This window comes from Drosophila ananassae, chromosome 3R (assembly GCF_017639315.1).
Source record: "Drosophila ananassae strain 14024-0371.13 chromosome 3R, ASM1763931v2, whole genome shotgun sequence".
Lineage (NCBI taxonomy): Eukaryota > Metazoa > Arthropoda > Insecta > Diptera > Drosophilidae > Drosophila > Drosophila ananassae.
In genome coordinates, this window is record NC_057930.1 from 16,376,193 (window position 1) to 16,394,829 (window position 18,637).

Here is an 18,637-nt window from a genome sequence, read left to right on the forward strand (position 1 = left end):
AAAGACTTGATGTCACATCTGTAACTAAAGAAACATTTAGTTACTAACGAGCTCCCGCACGAGCAACAAACATAAAAGAAAAATTTTCTGAAAAAAAAGTTAGGTTATTTTTAACCATGGACTTCCCTTCGATGGTGGAGCGTTCTGGAGATCATCTGGTGATTCGCAGTCTGGTAAGTGGTGCTCCAGTGTACCAAACTCCGTTGGGCAGTGGCGAAGGATTGCAGCCGCTCATGGAAGCTGACATCTTGGAACGCCAGCTGGATCAATTCAAGATGGGCAGTCTGATTATGCCTTCGCTTGCGATGTCGTCGGTGCCCCTGCCCGCATCCCAAGCAGCCCTCGGAAAGGAGAGCCTAGATTCCACCACCCTGTCAGAGGGAAACTCTGTTACCAATGAGGAAGACCTGCCACAGTGCAAAATCCGGCGTAACTACAGCTGCAACCAGTGTGCGTTCTTCACCCAGAATCCCCGAAGTCATCTCTCCCATCTACGAGATGTCCACGGCGAAAGGATAGTAATAAACGAGTGCAAGCTGTGCTTGTACGCGTCTCGGCATTTCCAGAAGCTAGTCCGTCACATGAAAATGGTTCATGGTTGTTCAGATGATGGTGGCACTCCAGGGTCCAGTGGCCAGATGAAAGGTAAGCGAAATCTTTCCAGAGAGGCGCGCAAGCGGCGATTAGAGGAGAGTATTGAAGTACCGAGTGCCAGTGCGCCCAGCTTAGATCCTAACCTGGTGAAGATGCTCCAAAATGGACCTTCCCTGGAGCAGCTGAAGGCCGAGCTCCAGCAGCAAGAGCAGTTGCTTCTAAGCAACGTCCAGGCCTACAACCGCCAGCAGGAAGTACAGCAGCTCCAGCAAATTGTCGAAAGCCACGACAACATCTTCTCCATGGCCTTTGAATATCAGCTCAAGTTGATGCCGCCGAAGCAACAGGGCACAACCGGTAAGATGGATGGAAATAGCAGCTCCGACTCGGAGGAGCCCCCCCAAAGTCCCACCACGGAGGTGTTGGAGCTGCCGCCAGGTGTGGAGCAATTTCAGTGTCACAAGTGCTCGTACAGCACCCCCATCCGGGCTAGATTCAAAAAGCACGTCAAGTACCACTCCATGCCATTGATAAAGTGCAGCTCCTGTGACTTCCACACCCCTTACAAATGGAATCTGGACAGGCACACCAAGAACCACGGGGCCCACGGTCACTTCAAATGCTCAGTTTGCGATTTCAGCACAGACATCAAACAGTCACTAACGATTCACGAGCTTAACCATCACGTTCCTACGGTGGGTCACCAGATGGCCGCCAGACGCCGTGCCCCCGAAGAACAAGAAGATCAAGTAGATCAAGCGAATATAGCCAGGAAGACGGAGATGGAAAAGGTTCCTCCGACTGTTATAGCTCTTGATTCGCCGCTGCCAGAGATGTCGGGGTTGAACTGCACCTATTGCCAGCAACGACTGGCCAATTCTGTGGATCTCTTCAAGCACCTTCAGACATGTTCTCCGGCTGGGAAAGTCCAAAGCCAAAATCTCGCTGCGTTAGGCGGGGACAATGAGATGACCGAGGAGGAGCTACCTAGTGGTACCAGCGATCTTAGCTACTGTGGAGTGGAAACGGCTCCAGGTTATGGAGAAGTAAGTTGAAAGCTTAAAAGGGAAATAAAATTTAAAAAATAACTTATTTTTTAACGGATCTTAAGGTAACAGACCAATTCCTTCCCGATGACGCCGATGATATGACTCCTTTGAAGAAAGTATTCAAGTGTCCACATTGTACATTTTGGGCGGCAACTGCCTCCCGTTTCCACGTCCATATCGTGGGTCACCTGAATAGGAAGCCCTTTGAGTGTTCCCTGTGCGCCTACCGCTCCAACTGGCGCTGGGACATCACCAAGCACATCCGCTTAAAGGCTATCCGCGACAAGTCCCACAACCAGGCGCAGGTTTTAATGAACGACGAGACTGGAAGACGTAACTACGCAAAGTACAATCAATACCTGACTCTAATGAAGGTGAATGTTGATCAGTTGGGTGATGCCAAAGCCATGCGAACGGGCGACATGATAGTGGTGCCACCCGAGAAACTAGAGGGTCAAATTGGTGGCCCAACCGAAACAATGGAAAAGGAAGACAATGCCACTGCCACCTCTTCTCAAGTGCTTCCCGAAATATTAGAGAGTGGTTCACGATCCGTGGCCCTGGATTTAAGCAAACCAAAAGAAGACCCATTAATGGAATTGAAAATGGATTGTGAAGAATCCTCCACAGAGGATGTGCATATGGAGATCGTGCAGGAGAAGATTACGGATTTGGAAGAGCCAGGCTCACCAGCCAATTGCTTGGCTGAAAATATGGATTCTCCGCTTGATTTGTGCCAACCAAGTACTACCATTGACAGTGAAATGAGTCTTGACCTATCTCTAGAAAGTGAATAGTGGTCGATGCCTTAAACCACTACTTTAAGACATGTTATTTCCGATTTAAAGCTAAGAAACTATGTATTACAATATAAAAACAGTATTTGCCCCTAATTTCTTGTTAGAAACTGTACAGTATTTAGAATCTATTAGTAATCTGTAGTGGAATCTGATGGAATCTGTTCCCATTACCTTACAAAAAAGATTTTGGATGCGCAATTTTTTTTATTGTTAGGTAGGTAGGGAAAGAGTTGAACATAAAATTAAAAAAAAAAATTTGCTTGCTTAAATTTTATTTAGCATTGCTATTATATCGACACTAAAATTGAAGATCTGATCAGCTTTAGCTGTGTTAAGCCCCTATACGACGTATGCTTTAGTGTATACTACTGAATTTGGATCACGTGCTTCTCACAGCAAACATTCCTGTATGAAAAATAATACTATGCAGATTAGGACGACTAGTGGCACCAGGAAGCAGACCTCATCGACCCCCAAAGTGCCCAGGATATGGACCAGATCGAGACAAAGGAACCGCGCCTGCAGGAACCACAGCCACATGCACTAAGCTGTCTGGCACTGCACGCCCTCGAAGTGTGGTGAAGTACCATCATCCTCGTCTTGACTAGCCTGCCTTGGCTCCGGTTTATAGTCCAACAATTGGGCTTCTTCGGCATTCGGGGGTATCACAACCTTCTGCCTTGCGGGCAGTAGGTCTTCCAGCATGGCCAGTTGTGGAGCTGTGGCGAAATCGTTGTCTGGAAACATAACGCGGAATTTCAAATATAGATCTCCCTTGTCCGTGGCTTGATTAAAAACGGGCATTCCGCAACCACGGACCATCTTGATATGGTTGTGCTGCAGCACTTGACCTGGTTTGGTTCGCAGGCACACATTCCGCCCATCCAGGTGCTTGAAACAGTGCGAGTAGCCGCACAGCGCCTCGGTAAGATTGATTTCCAGATCCCGCATGTAAAGATTCGCATGTCGTCGCTGGAAAACTGTATGCTCCAGTTGGACAATTACGACAATTAAATCTCCAAACTCTCCGCCACGCATTTGATTTCCTTCGTTGGCGAAAGGAACCTTCAGCATGTGTGGAGCTCCACGCTCCACCACCACATCTCGCTTCATTTTCTGCTCAACGAAACCTATTCCCTGGCACGGAGTACACTTCATGTTATCCTTGATGGTGAATCCACGTCCATCACAAGCTGGGCATGGCTAGAATGAAGATTTCAATAATTAATTACTTTCTTTTAGGCCATTTTCGTTCCAAAACTAAAAAAGGATAAATTCGATTATCCTATTAATAATTACCGCGTCGAACGCACTGAGACCCATAAAGGTAAATGCGGTCGCCCGTCCTGCACCTCCGCATGCCTCACAGCTCTCCTGAGCCTCCTTGGGGCCACCATCCCCGTTGCACTTTCCACAGAGCTTATGGCGTTTGTACTCTAGCTTCTTCTTCATGCCCCCAACGTATATTTCCTCCAGTGTCACCTCCATCTTGATCACTACCTTGCCATCCCGCCTGCCACGCCCCCCTTGAGATGCCCGCTCAAAGGGGAACCACTGTGAAAAGAACTCCGAAGCATCGGTGAATCCCTCAGCACCCTCCTGTAGGCCTTTCAATCCGTAACGGTCATATATTCGTCGCTTTTCGGGATCCGATAGCACTTCATAAGCAAAGGATATCTCCTTAAACTTATCGCCAGCATCGGGATTTTTGTCAGGATGAAACTCTTTGGCCAATTTGCGATAATTCTTGAGATCATAAATTAAAAAACATTATTAAATCAATTCCAAAAAAAAAACATAGTATACCACTTACCTTTTTTATTTCCTCCTCACCTGCATCCGGGGCCACTCCTAGCACTTCGTATAAGTTCAATTGATCCATTTCTAACTGCAGCCTAGCCCCGAAATCCTTAAAATTAGTTGACCATTTTTTTGTGTGTTGAAATAATTTCGTTCTATAGTTTTATATCGTACGGGTGACTTTATTTTCGGTTCATATTGGTAGTTCAGTGTGACCAAATGTGATTGTATGATAAATGTTTCTAAAAAAATACTAAAATGGAATCCAAAAAACGTTGATCCGTTGAGACAGTAGTCAATGGAAGTAACAAACGCAAACTTTAGCAAACAATTATTGTTATTATAATATTTATTTAAGAACTTTTTGTTTTCATTTTGTAGTGGAAATGGTAAAAAATAAGAAAAGGTACCTGCCATTTCATTTGTATCTTAAACATCACTCAGTAACCGAAAGATATACTTATATATTTTTGTTCCATTGGGAATTTAAGGTGGAGTTTTAAACATTTTAACTTTCGCCAGCGAAAAGATTTTTTTTATTTTGTAAAAGCTACTTCTTAGGTACGTTTCTTAATTGAAGTTTGCCACAAAGGCTTCTATTCTTTAAATAGTTAAAAATGTTCCTAAAACTGCTTTAAGCAGGTATTTTGCTGGTTTGGCACATATATCTTCTTCATTCTGAACCATTTTTTTGTATAATACACGTGATTGATTAGAAACGTTAAATTTAAACGTCTTAAAAATTTTCGTTATCAAACTGAGGATGAGAGCATCTCAGGGTTTTACTGTACCAACACGTAATGCCAGTCAAAAATCTTGAAAAATACCACAAACACCTTGGTATTTATACCAGCTTACGTCATATGAGTCATAGCTGGTGGCTTTTTCCATAGAAAAACGCGTTAGTGCCAAGCTCTCCACAAAGGATGGTCGCACCCAAGAAATATTTTTTACACACACAGGCGCAGCTTCGTGTGGATTTTTTCATCGGAAAATTTTCCAGAAAGTACGCTAGAAAATTACGAAAAAATCGTAATCAAATGAAGTGAAAATTTTTTTTTAATTATCTATTATCGCGTATTAGTGAAAGAGGCTTTTTTCGCTGAAAAAATTCGACCCCAAAGGTGCCCAAAGTATTTTTTCAATTGAGCCAAATGGGTGCGAAGCTGACGACGTAAAAATTTTTGTGTGTATCAACGAAGGAGAGGTGAAAACGGACGGCGCGAGAGCGCAAAGCGGAGAGAGCAAGAAGAGGAAGCAGAGCCAGCAACAGCGCAAGTCAAGAGTTTTCCATTTGCGAGTGTGTGTTTATTAGGGTGTGCTGTGTGCGTGCGCGCTGAGGGAAAATGATGGAAAATTACGAGGAAATTCGCCTGGGCCACATGAATGCCAAAGATTTGGGCGACATTGCCGAAGTCCAGATGCAAACCAACCCCGACTTCTTTCAACCGAGAGAATTTGATTTTGGCGCCGAAATTCTAGACACAACGTCAACATCATCGACGACCGTCGTAGCAACAGCAACAGAAACAACAGTTGCGCCAATAGCAACAAGAAGCGAAGTGCCAGGCAAAGCAAATGCTGAAATCAAAACAAAAACATTGGCCGTCAGAGAAGAAGAACAAGACGACGAAATTGGCGCCATTTCGGAAGATATGCCAAAAAATCCATCCCCCCACAAGTCCAGGGAGGAGGGTCCAGTTGCCTCCAACTCGGAGGGTGAAGAGGACGAGGAGGACGACGACGACGAGGACATGGACGAAGGGGACGAGGTGGACTCCAACGAGGACTCCAGCTCGGATTGTTCCTCGTCCGCGGGACCCGGCGATTGGAAAATGCGTTGGCTCCAAAGGGAGTTCCTGACCGGACGGGTGCCCCGCCAGGTGATAGCCAGCATCATGCCCCACTTCGCCACTGGACTAGCACCAGACACCGATGACTCGGTGCTGTGGGACTACCTGGTCCACCTGTTGAACGAGCCGAAGCGCCGGAACAAGCTCTCGGATGTCAACACCTTCGACGACGTTATCGACTTGGTCAAGAAATCGCAGAAAATCATCGTGCTGACAGGAGCGGGTGTGTCCGTGTCCTGTGGCATTCCCGACTTCCGTTCCACGAACGGCATATACGCCAGGTTAGCTCACGATTTCCCCGACCTTCCCGATCCCCAGGCTATGTTCGACATCAATTACTTCAAAAGGGATCCTCGGCCGTTCTACAAGTTCGCTCGCGAGATATATCCGGGGGAGTTCCAGCCCTCGCCATGCCATCGGTTCATCAAGATGCTGGAGACGAAGGGCAAGCTGCTGCGCAACTACACGCAGAACATCGACACGCTGGAGCGAGTGGCGGGCATCCAGAGGGTAATCGAATGCCATGGCTCCTTCTCGACCGCTTCGTGCACCAAGTGCCGGTTCAAGTGCAACGCCGACGCTCTGCGGGCGGACATCTTCGCCCAGCGCATACCGGTCTGTCCCCAGTGCCAGCCGAACAAGGAGCAGAGCGTGGATGCCTCGGTGGCGGTCACCGAGGAGGAGCTGCGCCAGCTCGTCGAGAACGGCATCATGAAGCCGGACATTGTTTTCTTCGGAGAAGGTAATTTTTCTCCTAAACACTTGAGAACGGCTTAGAACTAACTCTTATTTTGAATTCTTGCAGGTCTTCCGGACGAGTACCACACTGTCATGGCCACCGACAAGGACGTGTGCGACCTACTCATAGTGATCGGCTCTTCGCTGAAGGTTCGGCCCGTGGCCCATATCCCCAGTAGCATTCCGGCGAATGTGCCGCAGATATTAATCAACCGGGAGCAGCTGCACCACCTGAAGTTCGACGTGGAGCTGCTGGGCGACTCCGACGTGATCATCAACCAGATCTGTCACCGTCTCTCCGAAGACACTGAGGACTGCTGGCGGAAGCTGTGCTGCGACGAGACAGTGCTCGAGGAGAGCAAGGAGCTGATGCCGACGGAGCACTATCACAACTACCATCACCACCACTACCGACACTGCAGCTCGGAGAGCGAAAGTAAACTCCAGATAGACACTGACACCCAGTCGGTGAAATCGAATGGTTCCACAGATTATATTCTGGGCTCGGCCGGCACCTGCTCCGACTCCGGGTTTGAATCTTCCATATTTTCGAGGGGAAAGCGTTCCAGCGCCGCCGAAGCGGCCGCCATCGAGAGAATCAAAACCGATATACTGGTGGAGTTGAACGAAACATCGGCCCTTTGCTGCGACCGGTTGGCAGGAGGAGCGCAGCAGCAGACCACGGTGGAAAGCTATCGACATCTGTCTATCGACTCCTCCAAAGACAGCGGCATCGAGCAGTGCGACAACGAGGCTACCTCCAGCTACGTGCGGCCCAGCAATCTCGTCCAGGAAACCAAGAGAGTGGCGCCCAGCTTAACGCCCACGCCTCAGCAGCGGGGCAAACGACAGACCGCCGCGGAGCGCCTGCAGCCGGGCACCTTCTACTCGCACACCAACAACTACTCGTACGTTTTCCCGGGGGCTCAGGTGTTCTGGGACAACGACTACAGCGACGACGACGAGGAGGATGAGGACGAGGCGAGGGCCATGAAAACACACCAAGACCTGTTCGGGAATATGGTACCGAACTACGACGATGATGATGATGAGGCGGAGGAGGCTTGCGATCTGAATGCCGTACCCTTGTCGCCGCTGCTGCCGCCCTCGTTGGAAGCCCATATAGTCACCGAGATAACCAGTGGAAATAATCCAGAAATCGCGGCCTCCTGCAGCAGTAGTCCGGGCCAGAAGCGTTCCAGCTGCATTCCTGCATCTGCAATAGAAATGGAAACGGGTAGTCCACCACCCCAGAAGAAGAGGCGGCCCAGCGAGGATCGGTCGGAGGAGAGTCCGCCGCCGGCTGCACAGTTGGAAGCTGTGTAAATGTTATGTAGCCCTGCTAGAACTTTAGTATTTATTTTAAATTCAATTTAAACTACAAAAAAAAAAAGAGAAACTAACGCGAAGCATAAAGACGGTACGGTACTGAACTCGGATAGGAAATGTCAGTTAATGTCAGATTCCAATTTAGCTTTGAATGGAAATCTTTTAAAAACTCAAATTCAAACAGAAAACGTTCAGTTCACTCCTGATTTTGGCGTTATTTGATAGAAAGAACTCTGTAAATGTTAGTATTTTATTATATTAAGTTGTTATTGAGGCCTTTTTAGATAAAAACTTGCACAGTTAAGATGAGAGAGATTGGAAAATCCTTTTAAAAAAAAAAAAAAAAAGCAGGACTTCTTTGAACGAGAAGTAGCGCCTCAACTTTAAAGCTTAGGGTTAAGTATAAAATATTCAAAAAGTATGCAACTAAACTCCTTTTAGACTTAATTAAGAACTAGACACAAGCACTCTGTATATAAGCAAGCCACCTCCCCCCACGCGGTTCTGTAAATGGTCTTTACTTTCTTTTCTAATTGTGTTTAACTCCTTTCACCTCATTTCTCCTTCCATCTATCGGTTATGGCAACAATTTTTCAATTTTCCAACATTTATATACTCGCACCCACTTCAGATTTGATCAGAAAATTCATTTATTCGTCGTTATATTATAATAATAGAAAAAAAAATGAAGAAAAAAAGGAAAATCTTCAATCAAGTTTGTCATTCGGTGTGCGTGTTGAAATGTTTAATCAAAAAAAAAAAAAAAAGAATTAAGAAAAAAGAAAACCTAGTATAAATATTTAGCCACCAAACACAGTGTACACGTACTTTTAAGAATTTAGTCTGTATATCATAAAATGTATCAATAATCATAATATATATAGCAACCTAAAACTATTTAAAAAACAAAGTAGTTTTTATTTTCGAAAGACCATCACTTTTCAATACTTGCAATTTTTTTTAATTCGGATTTTTGTTGGTTTTTTTTTTTTAATTATTCTGACATCGAGTGGTAGCTTAGACTTATCTAATTACATCATTTTTATTTTATGTTTTTATTTTTTGTATTCAAAGGTATACATTTCAAAATAAGTAGGCGTGTATAAATCGAAGAGTCCGTTTGGCTGACTATCATTCTGGTATGATATTACGGACTAATTGCTTCCTGATTCGGTTGACTGGCGACTGGCTACTGGCTTTAAGTTTAAACTATTTAAAATATGACATTCGTGAGGGACAACGTCATCAACGACGCTGTTTATGTACAATTAACAATCTTATGCATTCCGCATATATATCTATGTAAATATATTGATTGAATGTTACCATTTTGCTCTCAATATTATACAAAATATGCGTGTTTTAGTTTTTAGTTTTTAGTTTTTAGTTTTTTTTTTTCCTCAATTCAACGTTTGCTATACAATTGATATCGAACTCTGATTGGAGAGTGGACTACTCGACTACTGGACTACTGGACTATGCTATTCTATTTTATAAACGATATAATCGATCTGAAATAACGCGCTTGAGACTTGAGTTAGTTATATAATTGTATAATGGGCATAGAAGCCCACTCTAGGCAACGATTGTGTGTGTGTGTGTTTTTTTTGACTTCCCGTGCTAACAAAATACTTCAGTATGCATATGCTTAAATATATATATACTTCTTATATATATAATATATTTTAAAATTATATGTAGTTCTATCGGTGATATTTTTCGCTTTGCTTTGAAAAAACTAAAGTCCGCGCACTATAAGAACGGCGACTTGTTGGTCTTGTGCGATCTGGCCTTGCCGGGATTAACCTTGCACTTGAGCTGGGCAATTAGATCGGAGATTTTGAGGGCAGGACCCACTTTCATTCCCAACAGTGGTATTATATCGTCCTTGGTCAGCTGCAGCAACCGCTTGCCATCGATCTTGTTCCGGCTGAAGGTGTCACAGTGGGCGGTACAGTCGTTGACCCTCAGGAACTGCGACACATCGTACACGTTCCATAGCTCTGGCATTAGCTCCACCTGCATCTCACCGGAGTCTATATCGGCTAGGCGAGGAATGTATTTGTTATTCGTCGCTGAGGAGTTCTGTAAAAGGGATATATTATTATTATATTTTATTAAAAAGAGTATAAATTTATGGATGAATAGGGTTAAGGTCCTTGCAGGGCGGTACTAAAAATAAGAGTGCGTAAAATCAAGTTATTTACAAAAAAGGCATATCAGGGATCAGGTTAACTATCTGATTAACAAATAAATATCAACAAGGATGAACAGGTCGATTGGCTAGCAGCATAGCAGTTGATGAAGCAAGCAAAGTGCAGGCTGACTGGATGACTCTGGATGATGACTCTACGCACTATTATTCCACTAAGTACTCACCGCAATATAGCTTGTGGCTTTGCGGCCCACGGTTGGTGGTGCAGGTGACTTAGTAGTGGAGGATTTCTTTACCATTTTATTGTTGCTCGTTGCTGTGTTCAGCAGCGAGGTGGATCCGCTGCTCGAACCGGCTACCTGATCGCTGGAAGATTGGGTGGTCGACTGTTCGGAAATGTGACTGGTGCTGCCATCGCCATCGCCATCCACATCCCCATCGGCCTCGGCATCCTCTTCCTCGGGCTCCTCTTCCGGTTGATTGTTTTCGTAAAAGGCAGCATTGTGATGCTCTGGCTTCAGTTCCAGTTTAATGCTCAGCTTGGGCAAGTGCGGAGTGGTTTTAAGAGCGATTGTGCGAGGTTTCACTGAAAGGATAACTTAGTTTTTAAATCAGAAAATGAAAGATATTTCAAGCATCCCTACCTGATGGCGAGTTATTTTCGTTTGCGTTCCTGGCCCCGGCGGCCCCCTTCTTTGTCTTTCGCTTCCGTGGCACTTTGGGCTTTGGAGCGGCTTTCGGCGCCGGCTGGTGTGCCACTCGCGGTGGTCCCTCCAGCTTATGGCCCACCAGGACGCACCAACCCACTGGGTAGATGTCCGCCGATTCACAGTCCAGCCACTGATCATATTCGTCCGTCCAGCCGTCAAAGTGGACCTTCAGCAGACGGCCCACTACACGCGCCACGGTAGCCACGCACACCAAACGCGGGTCCATGAGGTCGGCGCACTCCAGGCTCATGCCCATTTCAAAGCCGTGGTCGGGTATCACCCGGTGGAACAAGTGTTGGCTGGCGGCCAGGGCGCCAGTGTCGCGCAGGTAGCCCTCCCAGGTGAAGGTGCGGGAGTCATAACCATTCGGGGGAGTGACAGTTATGTTGTTTGCAGAACAGAAGCCAGCCGGAAAAATGCACGGACTCTTCTCATGATAGCAGAACCTAAAGAGGAGAATAATGAAAATAATTATCTGTTCTATTGCAAGTTTTTTGCTAAAAAAGCTCACCAATCCGACCCTGAGGCATCCGGCTGATAGGAATCAATGCGAATCATCATATATCCGAACTTCAGAACCGCCATAACCGTGGCCGGGCAAATGGAGGAGAGGTTCAGGGGATCCACGGCCTCTATCTTCATGCCCTCCACAAAGCCATTGGTCTTGCCGTCCACGAAGTACTCATCGAAGGTGAAGTTCATCTTGAACAGCTCGATGGTGGCATCATCCTCGTGCACCTCAATCATGGCCTCGCGACCAGCTGAAAAGAGTATAAACTAAGTAACCATTCCCTTAAAATGCAAATCTCTTCATCTTACCCAGCATTCTTTCCAAGTAGTCCTGGGGCGCTGCCAAGTTATGGCCCACTGTGGTGGCCCAGCCCACCGGATGGATGATGGGCGAGTCCTCGTGGCACCAGAAGCCGTCATCCGAGTCAAAATACCGCAGGAAGAGGCGCTTGCCCACGATCTTAGTGACAGTGGCCAGGCGTACTTGCGAGATGCGATCCTTGTCGACGCACTCCAGGTTAAGTCCCAACCGGAAGCGCGACTGCAGGCTGTCGTTGATCTTGTTGTAGAAGTTGGAAGGCAGAGTTCGGGCGCCCGAGAGACGGCCCACGAGGAAGTCCTTCCAGTCCTTGTACTTGTGCTCGATGGTGCGCGGCGGAATGAGCGGCTTGCCCCTTGTGGCGCACCAGCCCACCGAGTGAACCTCGGCGTTGCACAAATTAACCCAAAAGTCGTGAGAGTCCGTGTCGAATCCCTCATAGCTCATCAGTGCCTAAAAATAAAAATAAACTAATTATAATTAATATTTTTTAAAACAAAATACAGCATACCTTGTAGCCCTTTATCTCCAGGATGGTCGCCACCCAGAACGAGGTGGGCGTCTGGCCCGGCTGGATCACTTCGATGCTGTCGCAATCGGTGTTCTCCACCTCCACCTTCATGCCGACGCCCAGGTTGTCCCAGACCTCGCAGCCAGGTGCATGGGGGAAGCATGTGACTGGCGCCGCATTGAAGTTCTCCTTGCTGAGGCGCGGCAGCCAGTCGTAGGAGTGTGTGGGATCGTACATACGCCGCCGTATGCTGATGATCTTTTCCATTTGGGGACATGGAACCGGAAGTCGTTCGTATTTGGGTATTTGAGGAAGATCGTCCTGCGGGTAAACATCTTTGAAGAGTCTCAGGGCCTTCGGCGTCGGGGCTGCAGTGAGATAGGCGTTCGGAGGAGCTGCTCCACTGCCCTCCAGTCCGCCCTGAGCGACATCCTCGCCCACCGATCCGTTCAGAGCGGAAATTGTTTCCACGGCCGACGTTTGAATGTTATTGGCGGCCGCCTCGCCGCCGAGGGACATAGGCTCTCCGAAACTGTTCAATTGGGTGATTTTGGACTGATCCGTGATGCGGAACCTGTAGTTGGCATTCTTAATGTGCGCCGCCTGCAGGTCCAGTTCGATGTCGGACGAAACTTGTTGCTGTTCGCCGGCCAGCACTTCTTCGCTCGAGTCCAGGCTGGTGCCGGGAACGGGAGAGTTTGCTGTCATTTGGTCGGCCTCCACCTTGCTATTGAGTACCAGGGAGTACAGCTCCCCTCGGGCACAGGCCATGCTGCAGAAGCGTCGGGACTTCGTGTAGAAAGTGTGCTTTACTCCAATGGCGCCACATCGTTTACAGACAGCTGTGGAAAGTAATGATGAATTATAAGTATATTTTTCAATAAAATATTACTATTTAATTCACTTTTATCCTAATATTACCCTGCCATACAAACCCAAATTCTTTAAACTCAAAAAACATTAACAAATAAAAACATAAATGCTAATACTATTTAATTTGTAACTTAAATTTCTCGAATAATCGTGTGTTTTCAGGTGAGTCGATTTGTATAATAAAAAATCAATACATTTTAGTTATTTTTAAGCCACTTGAGAATATTTTATAAAATTATTAAACATTACAGAGAATTATTTTATCATCCAACCGAAATCGACCCACCCTTTGCTGGTGAAACCTTACCCATTCCGTCTTTCTGAATAGGGATCACCGAGGGGTCTATGTTGCCCTTGTACGCGATGGGCGTCTTTAGCTCCAGCCCCGGCCTGTTGACCGGCTCGATCTTTCGCGTCTTCCGCTGGGTGCGCAGCGAGGAGGATGTGGACGCTAAGGCTACATTGCTAGAGCTCCCGCTAGTGCTGCTTGTGGTGGTGGTGCTTGGGACAGTGCCGCCTTTGGCCAGCGTGAAGTTTCTCTGCATTTGCTTGATTGTGTTCACACTTGATGCCTCCGAGCCGACCATTATGTTGCCAAAGGTATTCCCGTTGAGAGCACCCATCGCCGGGGAGAGGGTGGTGCCCAGCAACTTGTGATGCAACAGGCCGTCGGCCAGTGGAACCAGAAGATCGTGCTCTGTTCCCGGCACACCCAGTCCACTGGGCAGCTGGGTCATGCAGGACGAGGAGGACTGCGAGATGTCCTTGTCGGAGGAGGTCATGAAATCTGTGCCATCGTACGAATTGTTGTCCATCACGAACTCATCGATGTTGATGATCTCCTGCTTGGGCTCCAGCCCAGACCCGCCATCGTCATAGCCATCCTCCATCTGGCCATATACTTGCGGATCCTCATCGTCCACAATCGAATCGCCCACACCCACATCAACGCCAACACCCACGTTCATCAGCGCCGATCCGGCAACGTCCGCGGACATGCCCACCTCATTGTCCATCACCTCGGCATAGTTTTGAAAGACAGCCGCCGCCGCCGTCTGCTGGAGCAGCTGATGCTGCAGGCCGCCCATGTGCGCAAATCCGTATAGGTTGTTTGAATTGGTGGCAATTAGGGTGCCTGGCTGAACGCCGAGTGCCGCCGCTGCTGCCGCCGCCTGGCCAGTGAAATCCCCCCCCACCAGGCTCATCATCGGATTCATTTCCTTTTCGTAGGTAGGTAGGTAGGTTGTTTTCAAATTGGATGTGTGTTTTTGTGTCGTTTTGAATTGTCGATTAAAACCAATACATAAATCATAGAAAAGAAAGTAGAATAAATAAGTAAGCGAATTCAAATTTGTTCAACAACAAAGACAAAAATTAGAATTTTAAAAGCTTTGCCAATCCTCAAAGAGTACATTGTTTTGGAAACCTACAGAATTTGGGTTTGCTTGCCACTTCGAGGACTCTCAAATACACAGTTCTGAGTATCACATTTTTGGAGGAAATAGAAACTCACCAGAGTGGGTTGATGGGCGGAGATGTCCTCCATAACAGAGAGTCCAACATTGGGATGACCCAGTAGAGTGGCGGCATCTTCCAGGGTGATACGCTCAGAATTGTACTGGCTGCTCATCCACATCATTCGAAGCTCGGCAGGATTCATACTGAGCTAGTGTTGCAGATCAGAGAGTGGTGATAGCATTTATGTTGGGATATGCTCGGAGTCTTCAAACAGATTTCATTGTGTATTCCATTTGTGCGGGTCCTGGACTTAACTATAAAGAAATTAAATCACATTTTATGTAATTTTTTTGGTTTTATTCCACAATGTTTTTAAATTGAATTAGAACAATATAATATACCATAGCCTATACTAAGCAACACCCTTACTTGACGACCTGGCTCCTGCTCCTCGCTGTTTCTTTGTGGCATTTTTCGCACGCAGCTGCTGCGCAAGGAGCAAAAACATGGGCAAGCGGGGTGGAGGAGGCAGAGGACTTCGGGGTGCTGCTGTAGCGACGGCATGGACACATATTTAATAACTTCCGCTTTGGAGATAATTTAGGGATATGGGATATACTACCCACTAGCATAGTCCACCACTTACACTATGTGATAACCAAGCACATTGTTTTTATCCAAACTATAGGCATATTTTTTGCTCTCTGGCTCACACTCTTTCGAAAAGTCAATGAAGCGAAGTCACAGACGGCGAACGCAGACACAAAAGAAAACACGAAAGACACAAAAGCAGCTTCCCCATCTCCAATACTTACTCTCTTGCACTTTCGACGCTTCCACCTTAATGTTTAATTGCAGATTAAACTTAGTTCGTGACGTTTATTTAATTTCTAATTGTTTTCCGAGGTTTTTATGACAGTTTTTTTTGTGTTTTTTTTCCGCTTTTGCGCCGAGCAGTAGGGTTGCTTGCCAAAATATCAATATATCGATATCGATAACAAGTTTCATTTTTACATACATTTTACCTTGACCTTTGACATTCCTTTTTACATAAAACTGCCTGCATTTAACAATTCGTATTTTTAAATAAATAATCCTTTTTAATTATATAAACATTTAATTGTCTATAAATAAAACTGAAAAAATAAAAACCACTAGCACAAGCAAAGTTTAAAAAGCACAAGCTATAACTTTGCCAATTTCCATCAGATTCTTGAGCGGAATAGCTTAAACGATTTGTACATCGATTCTCCATCATTCTGCATGAAAATCTTACAACAAAATATTTTTTAGATTTTTCTTCAAATTTTCTGGGGGATCCCCTTCGAATTGATGAAAAATGCATGGACGCCCGATATGGCCCCCTGTGGAGGCTATATCTTTGCCAATTTCCATCCGATTCTTGAGCGGAATAGCTTAAACGATTTGTACATCGATTCTCCATCATTCTGCATCAAAATCTTACAACAAAATATTTTTTAGATTTTTCTTCAAATTTTCTGGGGGATCCCCTTCAAATTGATGAAAAATGCATCGACGCCCGATATGGCCCCCTGTGGAGGCTATATCTTTGCCAATTTCTATCCGATTCTTGAGCGGAACAGCTTAAACGATTTGTACATCGATTCTCCATCATTCTGCATCAAAATCTAAGAACAAAATATTTTTTAGATTTTTCTTCAATTTTTCTGGGGGATCCCCTTCAAATTGATGAAAAATGCATGGACGCCCGATATGTCCCCCTGTGGAAGCTATATCTTTGCCAATTTCGATCCGATTCTTGAGCGGAATATCTTAAATGATTTGTTGATCGATTCTCCATCGTTCTGCATCAAAATCTAAGAACAAAATATTTTTTAGATTTTTCTTCAATTTTTCTGGGGGATCCCCTTCAAATTGATGAAAAATGCATGGACGCCCGATATGTCCCCCTGTGGAAGCTATATCTTTGCCAATTTCCATCCGATTCTTGAGCGGAATATCTTAAATGATTTGTAGATCGATTCTCCGTCGTTTTTTGTTTACATGGTTATATTTTGTTTTAAAATATTTCTTTGTTTGATTTTTTTTACGCTTTCAGAGCTGGCAAAAAATCTTAATCGGCATATGGTCACACTCTCAATCTTAGTTTTGTTGTCAAAATGAAAATATTGTAAAAGTTAATTAATTCCTAAGAAATATGTCAATGCCTGGGGACGGAGCAATGCCCACGGATTCTTTGAGGAGAATACGCACCCAACTGGGTGGCAGCACCTTTGGCCAGCGCCGCGAGGACATCTTTCGTCGCTTTCAGGAAAGTGCGCACCAAATATCGAGCAATTTTAAGGGAAAGGAACTCGTCACAGAGCAAGAGGAGTCCGTGCAAGAGCTATGTGATTCCCTTGAGGAGCTCCTTGGCTACGGGTTACGACAATCTCTAAATGGTACAACTTTCAGTGCCGCCAGTTTCATCCAAAACATGCATGAGATGGTTTCCGGAAATTCCAGTATTACCAGCAACAATAATGAGACAACCTTCTGGGACTTCTGCCAGTCACACCTAACGCCCCATGAACGGCAAAGATACTTGGATCTGAAACAAATATGGACAAATGTTGGGCGGGGTCGAGCGTTTATTCGCGCCTCTCTAAATGAGAAACGCCTTCACAGCCATGTCCTTACCTGGTTAAGTGACGAAGAGCAACTGAATAGGTTTTACACTCCCTGGTCGCTGTTGCTCAACGAGGAGGTGACCAAACAGCTCCCTAAGATTGTCGACTCCCTCAAAGATGTATTTTTTTCCCTTAATGTGGACACGACGGATTTAAACGCCCCTCGACGGTCTGCGGGACTTCAGCAACTCAAAGAGGAGCCTGTTATATATGCCCCAAACCCGGTACCTGTGATATCGCGTCAAAGAAATCGTCCTGGCGTAGCTATCGAACGTCACATTGAGGAACTTGGCTCCACGGCGGATTTGCTAAGTGCCCTTAAACCTGTTGACACTTTCGAATCTCCACAATTGAACAAAGATGTTATAGATGAGCAGTGGAACAAACCATCTGAACCTCCTTCTGATTCGTCAGAACCCGTTCAACCTATCGATCAAAATGTGGAGTACCACTTGGATAAGACATCTTTGCTGGATACGTCCCATGTTGCTGCCGAGCCGGATGTGTTCGAGGACCACAGTGATACTTCCTCGCAGTGGAGCAAGTCCTCATCGCCGAATTGGCAAGCGAACAACGGCCAAGAGCAGGCGCATCTGGAGGAGCAAGTTAATCTGCTTACTGAGAGATGCGCCCTGCTGGAAACTCGTGTAGCAGATCTGAATTTGCAAAACCGCCTGCTTATTCGACGACTCACGAAGCAATTTGAAATGACTGGTATTGATCCCAGTTCCTCGCTGACCTCCAACTTCCTGATCACCATTCCGCAAGTCAAGCTAGCCAAAGGCCAGCGTTCCAGGTCTCATTACGCGTACGAAATCCACATTACTATGCGCGAGCGACTGGACCACTGGACACTCTACCGGCGCTACAGTGAATTCGACAAGCTGCACAAATCGTTGTTGAGGACACATCCAGTGGTCAGCTCAGTGGAGTTTCCCCCCAAGAAACATTTCGGCAACATGAATTTGGTGTTTGTGGAGGAACGCCGTCAACAGCTTCAGATTTATCTACTTAATATTGTGGAGACACTGCCGCAGGTGGAGGCCTGCAAATCTAAGGCGGAGCTGCAGAAGGCTTTTCCCTTTTTTCGGGAAAGATAACCGACTAATTTGGCTCAACACCGCTGAATAGGCTCCCAAGCTGAAACTATTCGGTTCATTTCGTTATTGATATTAAAATATTGTTATACATATGTACAGTAAATAAAAATAAAAATCAAAATACAAATTTTAAAAAGTTTAAAGTTTTGCGGCAAGTTTTCAGTATTGTTAGAAATCATTTACCAAC

The 18,637-nt window shown here is 45.8% G+C and overlaps 5 protein-coding genes across 8 annotated transcripts; 3 read left to right on the forward strand and 2 right to left on the reverse strand.

Moving 5' to 3' along the window:
• The first annotated feature begins 90 nt into the window (after nucleotides 1-90).
• Nucleotides 91-2,536, forward strand: LOC6497048. Its single transcript, XM_001962817.3, has 2 exons — nucleotides 91-1,640; nucleotides 1,706-2,536. The coding sequence occupies exons 1-2, from the start codon at nucleotides 117-119 to the stop codon at nucleotides 2,438-2,440; spliced, it is 2,259 nt and encodes a 752-aa protein (XP_001962853.1). The 5' UTR covers nucleotides 91-116; the 3' UTR covers nucleotides 2,441-2,536.
• A 162-nt stretch (nucleotides 2,537-2,698) lies between these two features.
• On the reverse strand, nucleotides 2,699-4,479 carry LOC6498453 (dnaJ homolog subfamily A member 2). Its single transcript, XM_001962816.4, has 3 exons — nucleotides 4,257-4,479; nucleotides 3,743-4,189; nucleotides 2,699-3,646 (listed from the first exon to the last, which is right to left on the reverse strand). Exons 1-3 carry the CDS (start codon nucleotides 4,323-4,325, stop codon nucleotides 2,987-2,989), a joined length of 1,176 nt encoding a protein of 391 aa, XP_001962852.3. The 5' UTR covers nucleotides 4,326-4,479; the 3' UTR covers nucleotides 2,699-2,986.
• Nucleotides 4,480-5,134: 655 nt separating this feature from the next.
• Nucleotides 5,135-8,486, forward strand: LOC6497049 (NAD-dependent histone deacetylase sirtuin-1). The gene is made up of 2 exons (XM_001962815.4): nucleotides 5,135-6,838; nucleotides 6,902-8,486. The coding sequence occupies exons 1-2, from the start codon at nucleotides 5,590-5,592 to the stop codon at nucleotides 8,158-8,160; spliced, it is 2,508 nt and encodes an 835-aa protein (XP_001962851.1). The 5' UTR covers nucleotides 5,135-5,589; the 3' UTR covers nucleotides 8,161-8,486.
• A 215-nt stretch (nucleotides 8,487-8,701) lies between these two features.
• Nucleotides 8,702-15,694, reverse strand: LOC6498452 (polycomb protein Sfmbt). 4 transcript variants are annotated; one of them, XM_001962814.4, is made up of 9 exons: nucleotides 15,515-15,694; nucleotides 14,755-15,013; nucleotides 13,549-14,461; nucleotides 12,369-13,210; nucleotides 11,848-12,310; nucleotides 11,540-11,789; nucleotides 10,963-11,474; nucleotides 10,543-10,904; nucleotides 8,702-10,248 (listed from the first exon to the last, which is right to left on the reverse strand). In XM_001962814.4, the coding sequence occupies exons 2-9, from the start codon at nucleotides 14,899-14,901 to the stop codon at nucleotides 9,916-9,918; spliced, it is 3,822 nt and encodes a 1,273-aa protein (XP_001962850.1). In that variant the 5' UTR covers nucleotides 14,902-15,013; nucleotides 15,515-15,694; the 3' UTR covers nucleotides 8,702-9,915. The 4 variants fall into 4 exon arrangements, with proteins under 4 accessions (XP_001962850.1, XP_014762131.1, XP_032311296.1 ...); XM_014906645.3 differs by having other exon boundaries at nucleotides 10,615-10,904; nucleotides 15,515-15,693; XM_032455405.2 differs by lacking the exon at nucleotides 15,515-15,694 and adding an exon at nucleotides 15,346-15,449.
• Nucleotides 15,695-16,782: 1,088 nt separating this feature from the next.
• On the forward strand, nucleotides 16,783-18,586 carry LOC6497050 (sorting nexin-29). Its single transcript, XM_001962813.4, has one exon. It carries the CDS (start codon nucleotides 16,879-16,881, stop codon nucleotides 18,448-18,450), a length of 1,572 nt encoding a protein of 523 aa, XP_001962849.1. The 5' UTR covers nucleotides 16,783-16,878; the 3' UTR covers nucleotides 18,451-18,586.
• Nucleotides 18,587-18,637: the final 51 nt, after the last annotated feature.

Bases quoted from the DNA above. Each gene is read 5' to 3' on its own strand.
- LOC6497048 (XM_001962817.3), top strand. From the start codon at position 117: ATGGACTTCCCTTCGATGGTGGAGCGTTCTGGAGATCATCTGGTGATT. The intron at 1,641-1,705 runs GTAAGTTGAAAG...ACGGATCTTAAG, and splicing joins CGGCTCCAGGTTATGGAGAA to GTAACAGACCAATTCCTTCC.
- LOC6498453 (XM_001962816.4), bottom strand. From the start codon at position 4,325: ATGGATCAATTGAACTTATACGAAGTGCTAGGAGTGGCCCCGGATGCA. The intron at 4,190-4,256 runs GTAAGTGGTATA...TATGATCTCAAG, and splicing joins GTGAGGAGGAAATAAAAAAG to AATTATCGCAAATTGGCCAA. The intron at 3,647-3,742 runs GTAATTATTAAT...TCTTCATTCTAG, and splicing joins GTCTCAGTGCGTTCGACGCG to CCATGCCCAGCTTGTGATGG.
- LOC6497049 (XM_001962815.4), top strand. From the start codon at position 5,590: ATGATGGAAAATTACGAGGAAATTCGCCTGGGCCACATGAATGCCAAA. The intron at 6,839-6,901 runs GTAATTTTTCTC...GAATTCTTGCAG, and splicing joins CATTGTTTTCTTCGGAGAAG to GTCTTCCGGACGAGTACCAC.
- LOC6498452 (XM_001962814.4), bottom strand. From the start codon at position 14,901: ATGAATCCTGCCGAGCTTCGAATGATGTGGATGAGCAGCCAGTACAAT. The intron at 12,311-12,368 runs GTATGCTGTATT...TTTTATTTTTAG, and splicing joins TGGAGATAAAGGGCTACAAG to GCACTGATGAGCTATGAGGG. The intron at 10,249-10,542 runs GTGAGTACTTAG...TCCCTTTTACAG, and splicing joins AAGCCACAAGCTATATTGCG to AACTCCTCAGCGACGAATAA.
- LOC6497050 (XM_001962813.4), top strand. From the start codon at position 16,879: ATGTCAATGCCTGGGGACGGAGCAATGCCCACGGATTCTTTGAGGAGA.